General features: G+C 36.4%; 1 protein-coding gene across 4 annotated transcripts in view; it reads left to right on the forward strand.

The window, feature by feature from the left end:
• The first annotated feature begins 2,591 nt into the window (after positions 1 to 2,591).
• The window catches only part of LOC145694257 (THAP domain-containing protein 11-like), a 255,977-nt gene continuing 232,532 nt past the window's right edge, over positions 2,592 to 26,036 (forward strand). For all 4 annotated transcript variants that reach the window (XR_014132983.1, XR_014132984.1, XM_081770355.1 and 1 more), the window contains exons 1-2: positions 2,592 to 2,727; positions 4,790 to 4,944. Coding sequence is in view for 2 of the 4 variants with exons in the window: in XM_081770355.1 (XP_081626481.1) it covers positions 4,792 to 4,944 (153 nt within the window). In the remaining 2 variants the exon portion in view is untranslated. The remainder of the gene's footprint in view (positions 2,728 to 4,789; positions 4,945 to 26,036) is intronic.

Raw genomic sequence — 26,036 nt, forward strand, 5'->3', positions numbered from 1 at the left:
GGATTGAAGCCAAAAGAGATTTCATGTCTGTACATGACATGGATGTTCGGAAATAGGCAACTGAAAAATCGAAAGAAATTAATCTTGAAAACTTTAAGGGTCCCAAATTTGATGCACCAGTTTTAAACGGAAACATAATATTGTGTAGCGAGAAATAACAAAATTCGTGTCGCGAGAAGACGTTGACACTTCAGAACAAGTAGAAACTTCGGCCGTATCTTTCCAGCTACAGCTCATGGATACGTTACCGGAATTTGATATAGACAATACTTACAATTCCGATCCGATCGTATATTAGGCATAAAAGGTGGGGGGAAAAGTAGAAGCTTCTGCACAATCCAAAAATGCATTATCTCATAGCTATACAATAATACCCCTTATGTCTGTCAGTGGAAAATTAGTTGGGCCATTGTAGATTGTATTCCCAGGGCTGACAGGATAATTTGGAGCACAGGTCAAGAAATCTTTATTCCAGCCGCCAAATGTTAAGGCTTCTGCATCAAAATCTGGAAAGATGGGTAAGCTGCATTTGGAGGAGTGAATCCGTGACGTTTTAGTTCCTAACATAGGGAACAAAAGTGTCTTGTCCGTAGATTCATAATCATCTTTTAACGAGAAAGAGACGCGGCAATACATTCCGGACGAAAAAAACGTTATGTAAATAGATTCCACCGGGAGCAACTTGGGCTGTACAACCACTGGATATTTGGGGCTTTAAAATATGGAAGAATTTTGTAAGGGAAATGAGAGATTTCGTAATTTTACACCAAATTGATATACAACTTCACAACGTAACAACATTATAAAATTGCAATCGCTAGTTTATGAACAACTATCATCGCCAAGGTACCAGGATGTGTTGGTATAAATCCGGATATGTAGATGCGAGGCCGCCAGAATTTGTTAATCTAGTGAGTTTCTCATTTTCCTTAAACGACACTACCATATATGATGAGTGCGAAGATATAAGACTCCTGAAATGTAATTGGTGCTGTGAAAGTCTTTGCGGGGAACACTTTTTCGAGCAGTTTCATTTATGCAAAACATACAATACATAAAGTAAGCACGAATTCTGCCAAACTTCAGCCCTTCAGTTCTATTTCAAGCCCTTCAGTTGTCTTTCAATTTGTGATTCAGCATCCCACAAACTAGGTAGAGACCTGTGCCGTACATGTGCTCCTCAAAAAAAAAAAAAAAAAAAAAAAAAACTTTTAATGACATATTTGAATTCAGCTCGTCAAAATGAAGGAGCAACATGTATTACACCTGCAAGTGGGACCCAAGTGTCAGATCTAGCCCGTGGCCTAGTCCCCCCAGTTTTTTTTAGTGACAAAAATAATTGAAGCTATTATTTACATATTCTTGAAAGTTTATAGTAAACTCATGATATAGTATCATAACCTGGGGTCGACCTCCTCCAGTTTTAACCTTCTAGATCCACCACTGGGGTTCCACACACACACATGGATCCTAGACCCACAATTGAAGTATCTTTACACAAATGAAGACGAATGAACGATTGTCGACAACAATAAATCAATTTAAAATCAAAAGTCCAATTTTTACTACGAAAACCGAAAATCGAAAAGGGGCACTGGCCCACCCAAATATAAGGTTCCGCCGAAATTTGTTCTGCCGATCTTTATTCCATGAGCCTCCCTAACGATCTGCACAAACATTTTTGAAATCTGAGATTCACACTTCGGACACCCTCCTTGTTAGACCAGGTCCATAGTAGGGCCCACGCTAGCAGTTTTGCCGCCCTGGGAGGTACTTTCACATGCCGCTCCTTTAATGTGCAAACCTTACTGTGAGAGAAGATGTTCAAGTATCGCGAAAAATTAAGATGCCCCATTTAAAGATATGTCTGAAATGGGAAAGTATACAAAATATTGAACTACCTCTATCGAATGCTTACGTAATATTTAAATGACACCATACACGACACAATGTTCGGTATGCTTGATTTCGCTGTATATCTGTATTAGCATAAGTCAAAAATATGCTTTAGTCAAGTCTAATAATTTTAATTTTAATCTTATTTTATGTCAAAAAGTGTTTTCAATAAAGAATGGAGCATGAAAATAATATAGTGAATCAGATTCACGGCAAAACTAAGGGCCATATGCATAGTCGACCGCGTAGGGGTTCCCTAGACGAACCGTACCCGTAGCATACCTCAAGCTTCCCCTTGACTGTGCAATGCATAAAGTTTCCAAAGTAATCCCTCAGGTACAGTTAACACCAGGGCCCTTGCGTGTTTTGTGCGCGCTCGGGGCGAGAATCCTTAGGCGCCCACCACCAGTGTGTTATGAAAAACAACCAGAGTTTATTCTGTACTCCTAGGCTTAAATATGAAATATAAGATCATAATGAAAGATAAAAGAAGCCCGTATTATGTCACTTTTTTTAAAAGTGAATAGCTTTTGTTGTTAGAACATAAAAGTTAATGAAAACATGGCTTTGAATTGTTAAAATCGAGTGCTATTCTTCTTTATTTTGAACTTGATACATACACAGGCGTCTCTGGCCGTAGCCACCGTTATAAAGGCCTGAGGACGCTGACGTCACGAAGCTCATACGTCACATCCTGTAGGGCAAACTTACTATCATAAGCATGCTTGTTTGATGCTTTATTGTAAATTTTGAAGATAAAACGTATCATTGTAAGGAAGAAATACACCAATTTTGTGACAGAAGTATTAGAAGACACGTTATAAGTGGAAGGTAAGTCAATATATTTAGTTTAATCTTTAAATATAACATAAAGTTCATAACTTAAGCAGCATCTTTGATTTCATACCTCTATCTACAGTATAAATAGAAGAGTTTGATTTTAACATCTGTTCCTCTTGTTATTGTTGCAATTTATCGATAAGGATCATAAAAATCATAAGTGATACAATAATTATTTATTGTTGCATCTGAAAATAAAACATGTATACTGTAGCCTGGAAGGATAAAAGAGATTCATCATTAAAGAGATTATCATCATTATTATAGAGTGTAAACTGTCAATATAAATCAAAAGTTCCGAAATAGGCTTTAATTGAATATGGTACGTCCATACACTACAAAAATGCGTTTTCATGAAGTGTGCACAATGAAACACTGCAAATAATTTGTGTAGAACTTTTTAGTGCATAAGGTACATTATAAATATTGCAAATTACTACACCTTGTACAATACATATACTCAATTATGTGAATGCACTTCGAAAGTCAACCATTTTAAAATTACATGTAAGTGATTGAAAAGCAGCCTTACTGTAGTGTTTCAATTGTATAATGGTTATTTACATTTTTGAGTACGTATTTAGTTTAATTTTTCTCATGACTTGGCAGTGTTCATTATGTTGTGTGCAGGTATAGAACCTCGTTCCAAATTCACTTTAATTACATAATCTTCCTTTTTCACCAAGAGACACTCTTAGTACCTAACATTGTGTTTAATATGCGGTGTTGCTCTCCTCAATACAAATTCGCTGCAGAAAGACATAAGCGTTATTACTTTGAAAAATCGCTTTTATGCGAAAATACACACGAAGCTGTAGTAGGTAGTCACTTTAGGTAAAGTTCCGTAGCTGGCATTTCTCCGGATTACCTTTCGTGATGAAATAATGACCGCGATTGTTTAATAGAACAGAATAGATTGTTTAAAGTAATTCAACGTACTACTATTACTACCAAACTACTTATTATTACTATAGTATAATTGGAATAAGTATTAATACTTATATACAAATACAAAATAATTTAATTACATAGTAATCATATTAATAGTAAGTCACTATACTCACCATTGACCATAGGAGTTGTTAAATGCTAATCACAATACAGATTGTTAATTACTAATCATTAAATTGTTTATATAACAGCTCTGGCTGTAAGTGCTATTTTTTGTATTTGCAAAGATACCGGTAGTGTGCGAATTGAACATTTTTCCCAGCGGGATGAATTTCACCCAGATACACATTCAGCTATCGCATACGTAAACTATATAGACAGAGTGGGGAAAGTTCTCCCTACCAAGGGTAAAAATTATCTTCTCGAGAGGGAGGATAAAGTTTTTTGCTAGAGGGGGGGATTCCTGGCATCCTCTCGTCAATTTGCACAGTGTGTAGAGGGGTCTGAAGAGTAAATTAGATTCGATATTGTATTATGTTCTACACAGTACAGCAGGGGCGTACGCAGAGGGTTGGTCCTGGACAGGGTTGGCTGCTTTAAACGTTTTTCTCATGGTATTAATTTAAATCAAAACTATAAGATGAGTGCTTCAAAGCTAGAGTGAAGCCAAATTTTCATATCTTTATTTGCTTCTTGGACTGATACGCAAATTAAATTAAAACGTATTTCCAACTAGTGAACTAACTCGGAACTAATTTTGATCTGTATTCTGTAGTCTTTTGAAATTGTCCGTTTATGTTAATAGCACCGCTATTGCACAAAAACGTTAAGGCCCGAAATCACGTCTTTTCTCTAAATTCTGCCTAATTTTAGGAGCAATTATACATATTTCAATACAGTTTGTACTCATATTAATCTCCCCCTGAAAATAAATTGCTGTGTACGTCCCTGTAGTAGAATACAAGGTAAAGATGCACAATATAGTAGCTTTGAACTTCGTTTGGTGTAAATATCAAGTGTAGTTTTGGGCTTTTAACTTCTGAATTTGTAGTTGTAGAAAACTATGTAGATTCTACTAATGTACTAATTTTATCTTACTGTGTCACTATTTTTAACGCATCAATATTCTTTGAGTGAATTCAAGTTTTGTTATAAATTTCAGATATGCCGTACACCTGCTGTGTACCAGGATGTAATGGTAATTATAAGAATGGACCAAAAGTTCATGTTTTTTCATTCCCGAAAGATGCGGAACTTCAGTCTAAATGGCTACGAAACATTCACAGAGACAATTATGTCCCAAATAAATATAGCAAGGTAAGTATTACTGTAGCTCAATTCGCTACAATTTCATCTTTCTACCTTAATTTGCCTTTATCTTTTGATTTATATCTTTTTTCATCATTAATAGGTATGTAATAATTCCATTGACTTATTGCTATGTTGATCCTTTCGAGTTCGAAATCTGGTTAAGGATATTCGTTGCCAAAATTGCTAATGATAAGAGAGATTAATCGCTATTTAATTTTATTGAATATACGAATAATAATGCATTACTTTCATGGGACGATGGAATTCTTTTTTTAAGCACGACATTTTCAAAATTGCCTGCCTTAGAGCTGTAAACGAGATATGGTTATGATAATGTCGTTACCTTTAAAATAACTATTAGTTGTTATTTTAAGCTTGCAAAATAATTAAATGTTGAGTTTTTAAAAAAAATCTTTTACCACTTAGCTTGAACTGTTTTCGGATTTTCGGTAAAACATCGAAACGACTCGATGTTCGACTACGTTCATGTCAAATCGTTTACTTGGTACATTTCTTTTTCGTATTATTACTGACTAGTCATCAGAAATGTTCTAGAATATTTTCTAATAATAGTTATTTAGTGCAAAGATCGCAGTATGTTACTTTTTCCACATAAAATTTACTTTTTGTAAAATAAATAAGTAACTATTAGAGTTTAACGAGTTAATCAATTTCTGATCATTCCATGTAGGTAGCAGCCGAAATTGATCTTTCTCTTTAGGTCTGGCCCTACATGGTCTGGTGATTTAATTTTCCAATTTCCTCTTTACTTATAAAATGCAATATTCACGCATGATAAAGGAAGGTAAAATATTTACCTTAATACGTGTTGTTTTTCTTTTTATCCCGGCAATTTAATAACTCTTAACTGATACTTTTATCAAAGGAGAAATATCAGGATTAAAAAGAAAACAACAAATACCAAGATAGGTATTTTAATTTTTACTCTATTTTACGTTAATATGCAAGCACATAAAGGTAAATTAAATACTTTAACGTTTCATACATTTGTTTTAACGGCTCTATGTTCCTGTTTGTTTCTTATCACATTACAATAATCAGGACCATGTCAACTTACATACGATTCAGTTCACGTAAGAGGAGGAAGACATGATTCCATAGTGGAGTACAGAACTCTGCTTCCAAGGCCTGATTCAATTCTACTACACGCAATGTCCCCATGTTCTGATGGATAAAATCATTTTATAGGTTTCTAAGGATCCTTCCGTTTTTAATAACTCCCTTCGTTTCACTAATTCTTTAATCGTCCCTCATTTTGTCTACAGAGCATAACTGTGAGGTTTTATACTAAGGGCTTTAGCTTTCTCTCCCCGTTATTTCTGTAAGTCTCGAAATATCACTGCATTTACGTATATAGTTCATCTTAACATTGTCATTATCTTAATTTGTTTTTTATTTCGCATTTTTCAAATATGTGAACTACATTTTGCACCAAACTCTTATCAGATGGCATTCTCAGGCTTTTAATGAGAAAACGGGCAGGCGGATTACTGCAAAACTGTCTGTACCGCAGCTTATACACGGAGCAGTACCCACGATACTACCAAATTGCCCAACCTATTTGAGTGGTAAAGTGGCCGTAAGGGAAAGTCCAAACAAACGACTTCTAAGAAAGGAAGAAGAACAAATATCGAAGATCATTCGGAAAAGTGAAGAGGAGTTTCTCAGACACGAGAAAGAAACCACTGTATCATCGGTAGAACAACTGAAATTAAAACTTGGTAAACTGGATTTACAATCATTTTGGTTATGTCATTTTCAGAATGCGAGTGCAACTTTTTATCATATGGAATTAATGCCTTATCCGAAAATAACATTGTCTGTATGCATTTCTGAAATCATGGAAGTTAATGTATATGTTGGAAGTGTGAGCCTGAATTCGATGCACGGAATTGGAAAACTGCCATGTAAAGTTAGCAATATAACACAAATTCAGGACATCTATATATATAAAAGAGAACGTACAATTTTTTGTCCGCTCATCACGCTAATACGGCTGAACCAATTTCTTTCATTTTTGGGGGGTTGTTAGGATTTGGACCCTAGATGGTTTTTATCATATCACTTTAATTTTTAATTACCAGTGTCTTGAGATAATTGACCATTCAGGTGTCCACAAATCCTTTGTTATTAGTTCATCATAGGTAAAAATAAACGTATTTATATGCAACCCGCATGACCGTTAACTCGGCGGGTTAACATAAATGACAGGCGATATACAGCGGAAAATAGCTTGAATCTTCTGTTTAAAATTTTTTAATTGATTTGCTTATTTTTACAGACACTTTTACAATATGCCAGCACCGGGATGACCGCAGCGAAGCGGGGCGGGTTAACATAAATGACAGGCGATATAATGTTAAGATTTACTGCAATCTTCTATGGTTTTTATCATATCACTTGAAAGCGAAAAAGTAAAAATTATCTAAGTAACAAAGTTTATTGCGTTCCGGGGTGACCGCAGCGAAGCGGGGTGAACGCTGCTAGTACTTGATAAACTGAAATCAATAGAGAACGCAGTAAATACAGACACAGATGTGAATTGCATTAATAGAAACTTTGTTATTATCGGTTAAAAACAGTGTTGGTAAAGAAAGAACAAATATTGTTACGTTCCTTATTCAGCAAGTCTCTCTCCTCACAAGTAGCAAGTTCCAGTTCCGTTATTTACCTGAAATGTTAGTGTTCTTTGCATTATTACATTCAGTTGCACCACATGCATATCGCTTTTTTAGAAATTCAGGATATATAATTCTACCGCATCCCTCTACATTGCGTGGTGTGTGTAGTCCTTTTCCCACTAGTATACATAGCGAGCAATCTGAAAGTGATTACCTTAGTTATATAAAGCAAAAGCACACTTATTTACAATCAAAAGACAAAACTGTGGTGTTGATGATAGACGAAATTCACTTAAGGCCATTCTTTGACTATAAAGGAGGTAACATTGTTGGGACAACTTTTGACAACACTGATGCTGCAACAAGTGCTTATGTTTTTATGATCTCCAGTATCCAGTCGTTATATGCAGACGTTGTCCATATATTACCGGCTAAGACAATCAATGCTATAGTTTTGCATTCTGTGTGTGAAAAAATTATCGTAGGTTTGGAGAATCTAGGATTGAAAGTGATATGCATTGTGACAGATAATAATTCAATCAACAGAAAGGCAGTGTCGTTGTTTACAACTCCTCCAGTTCAAAGTATTGTTTATCCCCATCCCTGTGATAAAAATAGGCCATTGTTTTATGTTATTGACCCTGTACATTTACTAAAATGTGTACGAAATAATTGGTTAAATGTAAAAAATGCAGAAAAATGCTTCTGGTATTCTGACTTTAAGTATGAATCAAATGACAATATTAAGACAGCTTCATTTTCAATTCTTAAGCAGGTTCACAATTTAGAAAGTAACAGTTTAGCAAAATATTTATATCGACTATCGCTGAAGGCACTTGCTCCTACCAATATTGAAAGGCAAAATGTAAAATTAGCATTACAAGTTTTCAACGAATTTACTGCTGTGGGTGTTCGTGAACTTGGAAAGATGCATAACTTGCCCTACTACGAGGATACTGCCAACTTCATTGAAATTATAGAAAAGTGGTGGAGAATTGTCAATGTTAAATCACCAATGAAAGGATTCCGTTTGAACGACAGTTTTCGAAAACCTTTAACAGCATCAGTTGACGACCCGAAATTTGCCTTTTTGGGTGAATTTGTCAGCTGGTTAGATCGGTGGGATGCGATGATTTCAAATACTGGCAGACTATCAAGAGAAACTTGCGCAGCGCTGAAAACGACATCAGATTCCCTCATGCAACTGGCTGTTTATTGTACTAGTGAATTGGGCATGACTTATATTTTGCCAGGCAAATATCAAACTGACTGTTTGGAATCACGATTCGGTATGTACAGGCAAATGTCAGGTGCTAATTATAGTGTGACCTTTCGTCAGATATTTGAGAATGAGTCTAAACTACGTTTTCAGTCGGTCATGAAATTAAAAATTGCTACTGGCAGCTACGGTGATGTTCCAGTGACTAATGTTGATAATATGCCTGAAGTTATTCAGTGTGAAGTGTCGCACGTTACAGATGCGGATATGACGCCATTTAGTATTGATGTTTCTGAAGAGTCACTTAAAAGCACAGAGCCATATTTACCAGTTCTTGTTTACTTGGGAGGATATTGTTCCTATGTTGCTTCCAAAAAATTGAAGTGTGAAGAGTGCAAATCAATGTTGGTTTCAGACAAGGAAGTAGCGTATGATACAAACTGTTGCTTGCTGAAACGCTTAGACAGGAGAAAACTTACGTATCCAACAAATGTTGTTCTCAACACAGTTGTTTATAACTTTCTTATTGTTCAAATTTTATGCAAGGATTATGAGAAAGAATTTTTAAAAGTACAAAATCAAAGAACAGTGGCAAGGGAACTAACATTCAGAGAGCTCCAGAGTAGAGAAATGTTAGATGCCTTGGATTTGTGTTCGAATGGTCATACTGCAGAAGTTGTAATTCGTTTGGTGTTAAATGTATCGAGTAATTGTCTATTAAGTAACTATTGCAGGATACGGTCAGACACAACAATGGAAGGGATTTAGCAGAAACAAAAAAGAAGGAAAATACAAACATCAATTAGAAATTATACTAATCTTTTTATATTCTTAGTAGATTGATATAATCTCGAATATTTCAGACAGTTAACCAGGTGTTCATTTACAGTACAAGGTCACAAGAAGTTAAATCATATTATGCAGGAAGACATTTACATTCTTTTTCCTTTAACACTAGTGGAAATTCATCAGTTTATATATTTACATACCAATTTAGATATTATTTTTGACTTAAGGTATTTGATCGTATTAATATTATTTAAATGATATTAATACGCTGAAATACCTGTAAGATAGAAAGAACGAATATATAATTAGGTAATAAGTGCACTTATCACAATCACATATACAGAATTTCGTGTGGGAAAATTTAGAATATAAGTCTTCTTTTAATACGTTGCTCCGTAAATACGCATTACTTCGTATACAAATTAATTATGTTGAAGCAAATAACGTGAGAAATTTTACTGAAAAAAATAGCCAAACAGATTAGTAATTATAAGCGGTTGCTTGGGTCAGATGTCGCTTCTATTTATGCATATTATTTAAGCCGTTGTGTCCTTGAAAATGGACTATCCGAAATATCGTCTACTACGAATATAAAAAAAAAAGTTAGTGTAATTTCTAGTTTGAAAAATGATCTCCGTACGTTTTATTAATCAGCATTCAATTAGGTGTTACGACTGTGATTATTAACCCTCTAAATCTGTCAGGCACGTTCATGTGTATTTATATTAACGTTTTCGTACTAATGTATGATTGTGTGTACGATTTTTCACCATGTATGTAGGCGTATTATTTAATATTTCAGTAGTGTTTGATATGTATAAATTAAGATGTAAATACGTCAAACCAAGTTATTAAAGCCTTGAATAATAATTTCGTTTTTAGTCGTTCTGAGAGCAAATATTGTTTACCTGTGTGGTGCGTCGTGGGGTACTTTTTTCTACAAAGTTTCGCAAACTTCACAGTTTCCTTATCCATCTAGTCTTTTTCTTCAGATTACGTGTTGAATTCCTTCATTAATGTTTTCTTCTTTTCTCTCTCTCTCTCTCTCTCTCTCTGTATAAAAATATGAATTAAAACAATTGAACAAGTAGTCCGGAAAATAAGACTAGATGGATAAGAAATATTGAAGTTTGCGAAATATTGTAGGAGAAGATACCCCAAAATGCAACACATAGGTTAAAATATTTGCTTTCTTTTATATATATTAATAGTTCGTTAAAATCATTCATTGATGTATAATTTCTGTAATTAATTGGAATATTTTTGCTGCTTTCTCAAATGGTATATAACTTTAGAATATTTATTCATTTTTATACTAGAATATTTTATTTATTTTAGAACTTAGATTTATAAGTTATATAATTTAAAATAGTGTAAATAAAATGAATAATGCAAAATAAATGCAGAATTTAAGAAAAATGCCATATTTTTTTTTTAAAAAAATAACATTGATATCAGTGTTACAATAAAAGAAAAGAGAGGAGGTAACAGATATGACAAATTTCATTGGTCGGAGCTGCTACTCTACTACACTTTCATCTCCAGTTCTCACTTTGTAAAAGACACTTGTTCTCCAGGTAATAGGAGAATTTTGGATGTTATTGATGTAATTCCTTTGATAAAATTGTTTCTTATATCTACGTTTCCATATGATGCATTATATAAATAGAATCAAAGCTAATTTTGTATTTAAATAGGGCTAAATATTTAATTTAAAAAGGCTGAAGCTGTGTACATTAAGTTTTTTCTAGGCTACAGATAGTCTCATTATATGCCGAAATATTCACGATAGATAATTTATGTAATTTGATCTTTCCAATAGCTACCTCGCACGAAAAAAAAATCACGAAGATAGTTTGATCGGTTTCTAAGCTAAAAAATTTAGTACGTTAAGTTCAAAAAATGTCTCCAAATTAATTTCTCGAAAGTTGGGACTAAACTATGATCATAAGAGCTCTTTTATGAAATTTTGAGCCTACCAATAATGATGCTGGATTAATTTTGCGGTAGTTGAGTCTTAGTTAAATCGTTTTCTTGTACCTGAAAACGCATGTGCACAAAATATTGTGAAGATAGTTTGTTCATTTTGAAATATAATGGAAGCGCTCGAAAACTCCATAAAGCGATTTATGGTAGTTGAACCATGACTAAATCGCTTTCTTATGCGCTCCAACGCATTTGTACCAATTTTGTTGAAGATCCTTTATTTTTAAAATATAATTGAGGCACTTCCGAGATGAAGCGCCCGAAAAGGCCGGTAAGCAAGTTTTGTCGAAAGTTGAGGCTAAGCTAAATCTCTTTACTACACTCAAAAAAGGTAGTTTTACAAAATTTCATGATGATCTTAAGACATATTTTAAGTTAAAATTTTTCCGCTCCCAAATGAAGTTTGAAAACTCCACTGAACTGATTTGCATAACTTGAAACTTAGCTGAAACACTTTCTTGTATGGGAAAATGCATTTGAGAAAAATTTCGTGTATATAGCTTGTACTTTTTGGAATATAATTGAGGCGCCCCTAAAATGAAGCGCCCAAAAACGCCACTAATCTAATTGTAGATAATTGATCCATACCTAAATTGTTTTCTTGTACGAGACAATAATTTTCAGAAAATTGGTGAAGATTCTTTGTTTTTTTTGTAATGGAAGTGAGGCGCCCCCTAATTGATGCGCCCAAAAACGCCACTGAACAAGTTTTTCGAAAGTTGAAACCAAAATAGATCAATTTCCCGTATCAAGAAACGTTTCATCAGCAAATTTCATGTAAATCGTTTGAGCCGTTTTTAATATAATGGGCTTTCAAGCTTTCCTCCATTGTAATGTGATAGCCCTACCGATGATGACGTCACATTTTCGTCCACAGGCCTTTATATCGGTGGCTACGCTCTGGCGGGGGAAAGAAGGGGACGCGTCCCCCCAATATTTTGAAGTACAAAATATTCAATATTTTATTCTAATTTAATTTATTTACTAACGACAGAATATCATATAAATAATAATAATAATATTTATTGGAATATAATATTCAGGCTGTGAAATAGTGTTGCCACGAGACGAGACGAGACGAGACTTCAGCTGTCTCGTCCCGAAAAAATGTGCTCGTCCCGTCTCGTCTCGAGAGGTTATGTCCCGTCTCGTTTGTCTCGTCTTGTCTCGTAAAAAATATAGCAGCATACCATGGGAACGAAAGTAAAATATAGCAGGTTGCACCATGCTAATCAAGATACAACTAACAAGGGAAGAGAGGGAGATTATATATCGAAGTGGAAGATGGTTTATATACCAATCGAAAGCACTAATGACGCCTATTACGCAACTGTAATAAAAATTTTCCGAATGTATATACTGTGCGAGTTATATGAATATACAGGGTGTCCAGAAAATCCGTTTCCACCCCTTGAATTCGCAAACGATGAGACAGATGCCAAAACTGGAAAACACGTTTTTGATCATTATAAAAGTACAATGTATCAAAGCAAACAATGTTGTCCCAGGGCAACCCGCAGAGTCCCAGGCGGGGTCCAACTCAAAAATTACAAAAGGTAAGGGGTAAGGGGGTCAAGTAGTATATCGTTCGAAACTTCTTAGGAAATGAAAGAAGACGAACAAGTCCAACTCTAAAATTACCTTGTGCAAAATGGCGGTCGGTCAAATTGTCAGCAAAAACGTCATTGTAGAATCTATGGCCACCCTCCAAAGAAAGAAAAAAAACTGAAACTGTAAGACAGATGTCAAAAAAGAAAAACATGTGTGTCATCTTTTCAAAAGTACAATGATTGAAAGTAAAAATGTTTGTCCCAGGGTCCTCCACAAGGTTCCAGACGGGGTCCTACTCAAAATTTTCAAATGGCAAATATGGTCAAATAAAACTGTTGAGAAATAAAAGAACACGGAACAAGTCTCGATCCTCTAAAATTACCCTGTGTAAAATGGCGGCTGGTCAAAATTTACATCTTCATTTCGATTTTCTGAGCACGTTCACTTTCCATTTTGCAATCGGCACTTGTTTTCATTCTGAGACATTTGTACGTATTTACTCTTCCTGGTGCAAGGAATTCTTTCGTTTGAATCATTTTATAATTGATAAACCAGATAACGAGCATAAGTACCACTGTTGTGCAGTCATAAACATAAATAAGTAGAGGTAAGAGTCTTTACTTCTGATGGCTCCAACCTCTACTTATTTATGTTCGTGGAAGTACATTATATGTTAACTAGTCAGTTCTATACTCAAAGATGTCAAATGCTGTCGTTTCTTTTCTTTATGTCTTAATTTGCTTTTATTTTATTATATTTTTTTATTTATTTAGACATTACTGGGCTCAAAGAGCAGAATCTCACAGTATGGGCATTTCCTTTCTTTCCGTTGAGTACAAGAATTAAAGTGAAAATAAACTAAAACCCGGTTACAGAAAGAACAACTAAAATGCAAGATGTTTGCACAGTATTATCGTAGAGCATCCATACTTGTTCTATCTGCTTTCATTTAATAACAGCTTTAAACTATGTGCTACTTAACCTCCCTTGCCATTTGAACAATTTGAGTATGACCCCGCCTGGGACATTGTGGAGGACCCTGAGACAAATATTTTTACTTCCAATCATTGTACTTTTGAAATGATGACACATATGTTTTCCTGTTTTGACATCTGCCTCACCGTTTCAGGATTTTTTTGGGGGTGGCCATCGACTTTACAATGACGTTTTTGCTGACAGTTTGACCGGCCGCCATTTTGCACAAGGTAATTTTAGAGTATTGAGACTTGTTCCGTCTTCTTTCATTTCCCAAGAAGTTTCGAACGATATGCGACTTAACCACCTTACCTTTTGCAACTTTTGAGTTGGACCCCGCCCAGTACACTCAGGGTGGCCTTGTGACAAGAATTTTTGCTTTGATACGTTGTACTTTTAAAATGATCAAACACGTGTTTTCCAGTTTTGGCATCTGTCTTATCGTTTGCGATTTCAAGGGGTGGAAACGTATTATCTGGACACTCTATATATTCATATAACTCGCATAGTATATGCATTCGGAATTTTTTTATTACAGTTTTGTAATAGGCGTCATTAGTGCTTCCTTAGATTGTTGTATAAACCACCTTCCACTTCGATATATAATCTCCCTCTCTTCCCTTGTAAGTTACAAGTATTACCCAGAACACACAAGACAAGAAATATCACGGTAGCTACACCGTGAAGCCTTCAGCTCTGGTGTATGTGGTAGAGTGCAATGTGAGCTTTGTGGTGGACAAACATTGAATGTGTGTGGGGGCCGCGGTGGCTCAGTGGTAGAGCGTTCACCTCTGGTGCTTGGGGTCTCGGGTTCGGCCCCAGCCCCGCCAAGTGAACTTTGTGGTGGACAAACACCGTGTGCGTGGGATTTCTCGGGGTTCTTCCGTTTCCTCCCACTTTCTTCATTCCACCATTTCGTTCATTACTCGTCATCACTGTCTCCTTTAGCCTAACCGGCATAACCCTGGGATGTAAAACTCAAAGATTTCATTTCATTTTTCGAATGTGTGTGTTTTCTCGAAGTTGTCTAGTATCCTACCACTTTCTTCATTCCACTAATTTTCCCATCATCATCCATTCGGCCAAAGTTGCCTAAAGGTCTTAAAAATAAATTCAAATAAGCTCACAAGGCAAGGACAAATAGTTTACAAGATAATATATCTCTGTTGTTAGTTGTCTGAGGCTTCTCGACCCTGGCTTTTTTTTTTTTTTTTAACATTCTAAAACATTGAAATTTGTTTCACCAGTTTCAATACACGAATATACAGTAAATTGCTCATAGGTACGTCGAAGATGAAGACGCTAATGTCAAATAATGTTTACACGACAAGCAAAGTTCGATGTAAAGGTGTCATCATCCCCGACACTATCGTATATTATCAGCCCACTTGCTTTATAGTGTCTGTTTATATATATATATATATATATATATATATATATATATATATATATATATATATATATATATAGAGAGAGAGAGAGAGAGAGAGAGAGAGATGGAAAGATATATAGATAAATAGAGAGATAGATATGTGTGTACACTTTGATTTCATATATTCCAGCCTTTAGGTTTCACAGTGTTAACCCATAACAATCCAAAAACTACTTTCCATTTTAGCATATTTAGATTTGTTGCAATTATTTTTTTTTTTTTTTTTAAGAAAGCTCGGAACCAAATAATTTTATTGAGTAATGGAAATAATTTTATTCACTAAATAATTTTAAGTGATTGAAATTTTATGTTACTGCACACTAAGCTCTTTAAAGTGCCATAGTAATGGGAGCTGAACGACACATCGGACGAAAGAATGCTTGGGGCCAGTCTTCACCTCCATGGTTCAAATCTGTTCCCATAACCGCAGGGTGTGAGATACTATGTGGTGGTTGCTCCGTTTGTGTAACGAACTCATGACAGTACACCCAGATTAGCTAGTGGCTAAAAAAAAGTTGATTTTTGGGTGGCCATTTTGGATTAAAGTTTCTTATATTGTCGGGATCTATTCGCAATCATACAACGTACATCTTCATACCAAGCCGAGCGGTCTGCGGCGATAGACCATCGGCTTGAAGGCCCCGGGTTGAGTCCCGGGAGGGTCATGTGAGTCCCGGGAAGGATTTTAACAACATTTGTTTTTTCGTATTGTGTCAGGGGGAAATTCGTACGGGATAAAAGGATTTCAGTCTGAAAAAATGGACAGAATATCCTCCCCGGGATACTTTCATGGGAGTAAGAAATTAGTAAAAATATAGGATATACATTTTATAGCAGGTTTAAAAATATGATTTGGGTATCCTATATCTTTTCTGTTAATTATGTTCTTCAATGTTCGAATTTTGATCATTCTCATGATATTTTCTGCTTTCAACGTAGTTCCATGAATATTATACCAAATGTTCTTTAAACTTATTAAGTTCGAGAGGTTTTATATGCCTGTAAGAAACAATTTTTGAAGATAATTCAGGTCCTAATGAATATTATTCGCTAGAAAAGGGAAGTATTCCCCTCCTCTCAACATGGAAATAGAGGGCAATTTCGCACTCTGGTCAGATCAAACATTTCCGCGTAACAAAACGAAGGTCCCCCTGTAAAACTTCTTTACCTAAAGTGTTATTATTAGTAGACCTATCATAAATTTGCTGAAAGCAAACAATTTGAAGGGTTCGTCGATAATATCTTTGCTTTCTTTGTCCTCCGCCCGCCTTCCAAACGAAGAGAAACCTCCTTTTTTCCAACGATCTCAAATTATACTCTAAAGTCGGGGTCTAAGTTCAATTGATGACTCCGTGAAAGTTCAGCAGAATCTACAGAGTTAAAATATGGTGTGATAAGAATAAATTGGTCCTGAATGTATCCAAATGTAAACCAGTGTCTTTCACGAGGAAAGAAAATCCAATTAACTTCACCTATACAAGAAGTGACACTTCCTTGTCTACCCCAAATACTATCAAAGATCTAGGAGTTATATTTGATAGCAAATTAACGTTTGCCCAAAAATTGACGCAATAATAAGTAGTGTATGTAGAAACAAAGGTTCAATTTATAGAATAAGACAGGATTTCTACAGTCAACATTTATAACGTTATACTTTTCGTATGTGAGGAAAAAATTAGAATATTGTACTGTTTGGACACCAGATGTCACTAAATTTGATGTAATAGAAAATGTACACTTTAAATTTTTAAAAAAGCTTGCATACAAGAAAACCGTTTTCTACCCAAAGTCAGGCCCGTGTTTAGGTTAGTGCTATTTTGTGCTCGAGCACAGGGCGCCAGAATTTGTGGGCCGGCAAAATTTGGGAATTCTTTCTAAGAATCACAATAAAGTAATACTTAAAATTAGCAACACGCAGAGTCCAGCTCAAGCACGAGAAAATATATTAACGTGTTTAATTCGCTATAGTTACAGTCAGTGGCGTATTTAGGGGGGCTTCCGGGCTTAAGCCCCTCCCGAAATCTTACTTACTATAGTAAAGTATATGAAATATCTTGCAGAATTTTCACATTTTCAGGCAAAGCCCCCCGAAAGTTAGCAAAGCCCTCCCCGAAACAAAATCGTAAATACGCCACTGGTTACAGTAGTTACAGTAGTTACTAATTAGCTAGCTTATCTGATAATTTTTAAAAAGTCATCCTCTCCCACCCCCAGCCCAAGGGGTGAAGATGAACTTTAACATCGTTAAACTCAGATACCTCCAAAACTATGAATTCTGCACTAATATCTGTCGATTTCGATTACTTCTGAAATCTTGCTCCCTCCCTAGGAATTGGAGTATGGCCTTGAAGTTGAATTGGATTAGAACTGTTACTATTCATCTCAGCGGCCCAAAGAACTATGAATTCAACTCAAATATTGATCGTTTTCGTTTAGAGCACAGGTACGCACAATATATAAATACGAACCTGCCCAAAGTATGTCCCTTATAAAAACTTAGTAACGAATTTTAGTTTTGAATCAGAAGAAAGGAGATGGGTTTTTGTTTTGTTGTTCTTACACAAATTAGTAAACAGTAAAATTGATTGTCCAGAATTAGTTTCAGAAGTATTATTACGTGCAGGGGCGTAGTGTCCATGAAGGCTATAAGGCTTAGCCTATCCATTTATTTGTACATCAGCCTGAAATGTTGCTTTTGCACTTTGATACAATTAATTTTATTGAAATGGATTTATTTTATAATGCACTGTTAAACATCACGCGAGAAATAATAGATTGAAGCTTCTGCACGAACGCATTGTAGGCTATGGGCCGTTAGCCTTCCGCCTTTCTCATGTGATCTTGAGAATAGGGTGGTGACAATCGCTTTCCCGTCACCCTCAGCAGACGAATTTAACACAATGCAACGAAAGTGGACGAATGCTGACGAAAGGCTAGCCTTTCGGGTGTTTGGAGAAGCAAAAACGACAGGACGCGTCAGGGACGGCGCCAGGAACGCTTGATGGGGTGGGCGGAAAGAGGCGGACCTAGTTGCTGGGTGAGCGCACAATGAAAATGAGAACTGGGCAATGTAGACATTTTTTGACAATAATTAAATATCAATTTTTATACTCTTTAGTTAGCTAAGGCTCAGACCGAAATAGGGGAGAAACAAGGATGTGGAAAACAGCTGTGTTGGCCTTATATAAGGTGCCATTCCAGCATTCACCTGTTGAGACTAAGAAATGCAGGACTTAGGATGGGCCGCGGGAGTTCGTGGCAATATGCTCGACCTACCGAATTCCGCGTAGCACACACACTACATCTACTTTCAGTTTGTTTTAAACAATAATAGCGGTGTGTACTGTGTAGTCGATGAAGTTCAAGACAGCTTTATCTCCTCTCCCTCCAAGAATGCACGTGAATGCATAGAAATAAAAGAAGGTTCAAACAACACAGACTAACAGATAATACTCTACTTTTCATTAATAACATAAAATACACAATAAGTAGGTAAAGTAAAACAAGGATAAAATAGGCTGCTGCAAACATTTTTATCTTTGAAGTATTTATTACAAGAAAGCAAGAGACAAAAATATAAATGAGTAACTTCACAAGCAACGCTGTCGTCTTCGCTCTCTCCAAATCTAGTTATTTTCACTTTCTTCGAAATCAAACATTTCAAATTGCGAATCCTGGTTGCCACATGTATTTGTATTCTTTTTGTCTTTTTCACCATTGAAAAAGAATGATTATCACTAACATCAACGGATTGAAAATCGCGCTTCTTTGAACACGAGAATGACACTGAGCCTGAAAAGAAATCGCTGAAAAGTTTTTTTGACATATTAGTTGAACAAGCACCGACCGCTAAGACTTCTGAACGCAACATAGATCAACTCAACAATGCTATAATAAGGGTTTTTACAAATCTGTTTAATGCCACACGGGTAAGACATGTGGTACATTGCTGTAAACAATTGCAAGTTGCAACCCTCTTATAAGAAGCTATCGCGCCGACACAAAGCAAGGGCGCCAATTTCTCTGTAAATTTGGGGGGTGGGGGGAATTAAGATGCAGAAGACACGTATGGGGATTTTAAGACAAATTGAATTCAAATTATGCCAAATATTGTATACTCATAAATAAAATGCGGGGCGCACATGAGCTTTGGGGGAGCCTGGGCCCCCCAGAATCGTACCCCCTCGGGCCCCCCTTGACACAAAGCACTACTCTCCTCCCTCTCTATCTGAAATGAGACAATAAACAATACTGGCCAGTCCTGTCCATTATTTAGTCGACTTTTTAAAAAGCACTTACTTTTGTTTTCAGTGCAGCACATACAAACACTGGCGTTTCAATAGCACGATTGTGCGTGTGTGTTAAAATTCAAGTCATTAATCACGACTTTTGGCATCATTATATTACTACAAGTATCTGTCTTAAAATCATTGTGCATTGCAGTGTTAAACAGATTCCTAGAACCTATTACATTACAATCGAAAGTAATACCTATTGCTTTTGAAGTACAAGCTGTCACCTTCAGTGCCGGATTTGCATATAAGCTATAGCTTAGGGCCCCGCTCTCTTGGGGGCCCCAAAAATTTAAAAGAAAAAGTGGCTGTAATGTCATTTCCAAATAATAAGAAAAAGCAAATAAGATAAAACGCACATACAACAACGGTGTTCTGTACTGTTATGTATTAAGCTCTCATGAAGCAAGTAATAGGGCCCTGTTTTCCAACGCGCCTGCAATGGGATTTCTGTTGTCCAGCCCCGCTTATAATGGAACCCTCGTTCACCAGCTCCGCTTGTAATGGGGATTTTGTTTCAGAGCCCCATTTGCAATCGGGACCCTGTTTTCCAGCCATTACACTTAGCTACTTTAATAAGACTTCACAGCATAAGTGATACAGTATCTTGTATGCGGATAGAACTCTAGTGCTACCCTTTCACGTACTATTTGGAATTCGACAAGAAATTAAGTCTGGTAACAGTGGATACATAAGAAGAAGGCATGAAACGACAAGCTCGTGAAATAATAGTAAAATATAAAGGTATTACAGCCCTAAGCGGCAATAATCTTTACATCGCGAAACTATAGCTATTTTATTTCGCTGTACGTAAGTATGAAAAGTAGTTTGCAGAAGTATTTTCATAACTGTCAGAACTTGGCACTGATTTTCATAGTGATCCTATAGAGTTGAGTTGATTTTGAGTTTAACGTCCCTTTCAGCAGCGAGGCTACATGAGACGATACCTACTGATTAACGTGGAATCCGAACCACATGAGCTCCCACCGGGAATCGAACCCGGACTTCCCACGCCAAAGGTGCGTACGCTAACCGCTTAGGCACGGAGGAGCTCATATAGTGATCTATAGAGTGCAATAATGGATCACTAATGGCTGGGACGAATCCAGGGGGCGATCGCCTCCCAGAATTGAATATGGTTTTATTTTAAAAATAAAACTATCCTAAGAATTTCCACCTTTGTATTATAAACGTAAAATAAAACTTATTGACTTCGAACGATTGCCCCCCCCCCCAAACATTCAGAATGGATCCGCCCCTGACTAAAGGAAAGAATAGGAGCACGAATCGTAGTGATTTTATCCATTTGTTCTAGGCATATGAGTCGTTCGTTTGTATATATTAACAGTATTTTATGTATTGTTACGTTCAGAACTGCCCGAATTTACCTTGTGTAAGTTAATATGCAGCAGGCTGAATGCGTTAGGTTATCGGCACTAGTTACTACATAGCAAGGCAAGGTACCAACATCTTTTCACGTCGCAGTAAAAAGTTGCTACCTACATTTATAGGTCTTATATTAATTTTAGTGCAACAGTTAGGTTTTCTAACGATATTTTTATGATTTTCAGCCAGAGACGTATCTAGCCAGGGGCCGGAGAGGTCTAAGCCCCCCAGCTTTTTGAGTGACAAAAGTAATTGAAGCCATTAGTTACATATTTTGAAAGTTTTTAGTAAACTCTCGATATATCTATCATAATCTGGGTTTTAGTTGCCCCTTCTCTAGTTTTAACCTTCTAGGTTCGCCTCTGCTTCCAGCGAATTTGTGTCGTATTACACCTTGTGTAATCTTCGAGGGTTGCATTCCATTTTGAGTTACTCTAGTAACCTGACCTGGAAAAACCTCACACGATTAGTTGAGCTTCAGGCAGTAATTACCGACCCTGGATGATATCTAGACTGTATTTACTTACACGGATCCCTGGAAACGTTTCAAACTTTATCCAACTGAAAACAAGCAACTTGAAATGAGAAATGATGCGGCCTCCACATATTGTAGAAGCATGGCGTGGAACGTTGATCATAGTTGGTGCAAAAAGAAAACAGAGAAGACCGGCAAGGGGCTTTATTGGTACTAAATTAAACTAACGCTAATTTTACAAATTTTACAGTTTTTCTGTAATGTATTCAAAACAGTAAGTTAAGTTAACGAAATATTCACGAAAACGTATTTAGATATGTATTAGATCCATAAATTACCATATAGCATATATTCAAACAGAAAAGGTGAAATTTTGTCGCTGAAAAAGAAAGCTAGAAATAAAAGGACCCCATTAACTTCAATAGCTTAGGGCCCCATCAAACCTAAATCCGGCACTGGTCACCTTCATTATTCTACTTCTGTTGCAGGGGTGTCATTTCAGACTTCGCTTGAGGGGGCAAGAACACCAACAACATAAGACTTTCACAGTTTGTACTAGTATATTAGTAGACAATCGATAAAGTATATGTATTCCTCAAACTCTTGTGATGGCAATTGCCCCCTCCTGTCCCCCCTTAATGACACCCCTGTTCTGTTGGGGTGGGAGCGAGGCCATCCGTCCCTGGGACGCGGTAAAACAGAGAAAGTATGAAAAATTTAGGAGCTCCCATTCATTAACAATTTCTAACAAAGAAAAAAAAAAAGAGAGAGAGAGAATAAAAATCTTATTATGATTAGTTCTAATACATCACGAACCTTATTCCATACCGGTTTGCGATATCGCAGGTAAAATTTCCATTTTAGTTGGCGATAATTGACACAGCAGTTATAATGCGTTTTTTTTTTTTTTTTGCGTTGCTACCCACAAGATTTGCGTAAATCGATACCGAATGAGGCCTCAGATGAAATATAGTTTCTTTTCTTCTACTTTCAATCTAAAAATAGCTTTTTTGTAAAATGCATAAATTAAGTGTGAGCTGCGCACTACTGTTAACCATTAGTATGCTGACATGTGTTGTTTTGAGTGAAGTGCTTAAGTTTATGTCTATGATTTGGGGAATTTAAAATTAAGATAGCTCTATATCCGTTTTAATTTGTTTCTTTGAAACATTAATACAGTGTATGTGCCATATGCGAGTATCGCATATGTAAGGAAACCGTGTATGTAAGGGAAATATGAAGCAGAACCCAGTGGCGGATTCAGGGGAGGCCAATTGCCCTCGCCAGAAGAGGAAAGTTTTTTTTTAAATTTTATATATAAATAAAACTCATCCCAGAGTTTGGAGCCCTTAAAAGTAGCTCTAAGTAAAAGTATTACAACCCCCCCCCAGAAGTCCGTCCTGGATCCCCTTCCCTGGCAGAACCACTCTTATACTTTTTCTTGCATTGTATGAGAAATATATTGCATGAATTAACATTTTTCTATCAAGCCAGGTCTGTAGTCAGAACACTAAGACAACGTGATCGTTTAAATAGGGGCGGGATAGTTTTTCTTTGGGGGGGGGGCAACTTGAATTCACTTTACACTCATATATACATACAACAAACAATTGCAAGTTTCAGGGGACAGGGTCCCTCCTAGCCATCCTCTAGCTGCGAATCTAATTTCAACCTACCCATTTCAAAACTTCGCGCTATGTTACTGATTACGTGAACCAACAGGTAAGACTAGAACAGCAAATATTGTAGAAAAACAAACATAAGTCCCCTCTGTGGAGAATGTGTGCTTCATATAACGAAATGGTTAGATTTCATGTAGTAGATGTATTTAGTGTATCACAAAATAAGCTCAAAACAATTGTCAGGCAATAACTTCTGCATAATTAAACGACATAAATTTGTGTGTATATAATAGTGTATGTTAGATAAGTATGTACATGACACTATAACTGAGCATTAATCGTGTTGTGTTATACTTAGGAAATAAATAAATAAATTTTACTTAGCCGTGTCCTGGCCATTATTGAAATATCTGAATTAACATCATTTTTAAAAAAAAATCATTTACCAACATAATCTGAATTCCTTGAATTTCGTTGATTTGTCGTCCCGGCGTCCCCTCTGGTCGCTGCGCCCGGGGCAATCGCCCCAGTCGCCCCGCCCACGAGACAGCCCTGGGAGGGCTGGTTGGTGTAGCCACACCTCGAGCGAGGCTAAGATTTTGTCGAAAAAAAAATTGAAGGTAAATCTCCGATTAGGGTTGCCAATTTAGCCACTTTGTGGCTAGATCTGGTCATTTTAAGAACATGTCTAGCCACAAATTTAAAAAAGCCACTAATTGCTTTTGGGCCATTCCACGCGAAATTGAGCCTGAACCCAAATTTTTTAAAACTGTCAAAACCAAAGCATTTTGACGTATATATGAAATAAATAGAACGAAATTTACTTTTGCACAAAGAAAAACTTATTTATACTTAGAATTCATGTAAAATTTTAAGTCTAAGTTGTGAATTTGTAACATGTCAGCTGCGAGGAAATTTTTGGTTCTTGTTATCGGCAACATTTTACGGTATATTGTGCATGTTTGGCTGAAGTAACTTCAAACTATTCAAGATGCTTCTTTTTGCTACAAGCTGCAGTTGAAAAAGTGTTTACAGAATAAAAATTGTTTATAATATCATTAACGATAGAAACGTCAACTTGAGTGTCCTGCCCGTGTCCTGCCAGTACCAAAAGAATTTGTACTGAATTACTAAATTTGAGAATGTGGTTCGTACTTAGTAGAAGTAACAATTTGCACGTGTACTTCACACTTACCAAATTTTGAACTAATGCTAATAATATATTTCGATTTATTTCAATTTGAAAACTTGTCCTGCCCGTGACAGTGGGCATGCCACTGGTGGGATAGTTTCTGTACATTGGTTATTCATAATAGAAAATGATTCCATGTGTACTAAAATAAAGTTTTCTAAGCATGAACATTATTTACTCAAATAGAGAATTATCTATTACTGTCAGTATGACGTTTTAACTTAAAATAAGTATCATATAGATATGATCATTAGCGTCACCTTTTTGTTCGTTTCAAGGGAGAAGTGGATGGGATTGGAGTACTACAAAAAGGCCACTATTTAACTTTGTGAAACAAAAGAAAGTAATTGTAGAATGTGCTGCTGATTTCGTAGCAGCTTTAAGCTGTTCGTTTCAAAATATATCTGTTTTACTACTATCATCAGCAGAAATTGAAAAAATCAAAACAAAACAAAAACGCTTTGTGTAAAAGACGGGAAAATGCTCTTGTCAATTGAATGTCTCCAATAAAAACAGTTTTTTCCCTGCAATTTGACAGCGAAAATTTGGTAGTTCATCGAACTTTTAAATCAGAGCTTCATCCGTGTAAAATCTTTAAATTTCTAACAGAATTTTATTCAGATTCTGAAAATGGTGATTCCGAAAGCTATGAAGCTATCCTGAGGGACGACTTAGGTGTGCATGTTAACAAGGCTTGTGTTAGACCAGCTGTTGAAGATATAACACAAGGAACATTTTTGTTGATGGAATTTTTCTGTAGTGGACCGAAAACGAAAACATGGACATGCAACTATCGCACAAAGCCCAGTAGAAGAGAACGAAGAAGTCAAGGAAATTCGTATGAAGACCGTAAGCGATTGCGGTAAAATTTTCAAGACTGTTGAAGATGTGTCTTACGTACATTTCGACTAAATAATACCTGTGATACCAGCAGTGCTGTGCCGTGGAGGGAAGGGAAGAGCGGGGTGACGGCCCCGGGCGTCAAAGGCGGCGCAACATTCAGGAGGAAAAAATAAAAGATATATTTGGTCTAGGAATTAATTCGTGCGGGTGGACAAGAGATGGCGCAACGAACGGAGCGTCCCACAGTTCCGTGTATCCACACATGTGTTGCAAACCCCTGTCCTCGCGTATCGTTCGTAGTATAGGGCAGTAGATTAAAGCGTCAACAACACCAGTTTGTAGTTAAGTGAACATGGCGCAATTTGTGCCTGATATAGTGTTTTTGCGGGGTGTCCTGCTGCATTACTTTAACATGCAGAAAAGTGCGACTGAAAGTCATCGTATTTTGGTGGAAGTGTATGGTGACCATGCTCTAGCTGAGCGAACGTGTCAGAAGTGGTTTGCACGGTTTAGAAGTGGTGACTTCGGCTTGGCAGACCAAGAGCGAGCTGGACAACCAAAAAAATTTCAAGACGAAGATTTGACAGCATTGCTCGAGCAGGATTCGTGTCAAACGCAGGAACAACTTGCAGCAGCATTAGGCGTTGATCAAACAACAGTCTCCAAACGCTTGAAAGCCATGGAAATGATTCAA

The sequence above is a fragment of the Thermobia domestica genome, chromosome 9 (assembly GCF_964235325.1).
Source record: "Thermobia domestica chromosome 9, izTheDome1.hap1.1, whole genome shotgun sequence".
In the NCBI taxonomy this organism is placed as follows: domain Eukaryota; kingdom Metazoa; phylum Arthropoda; class Insecta; order Zygentoma; family Lepismatidae; genus Thermobia; species Thermobia domestica.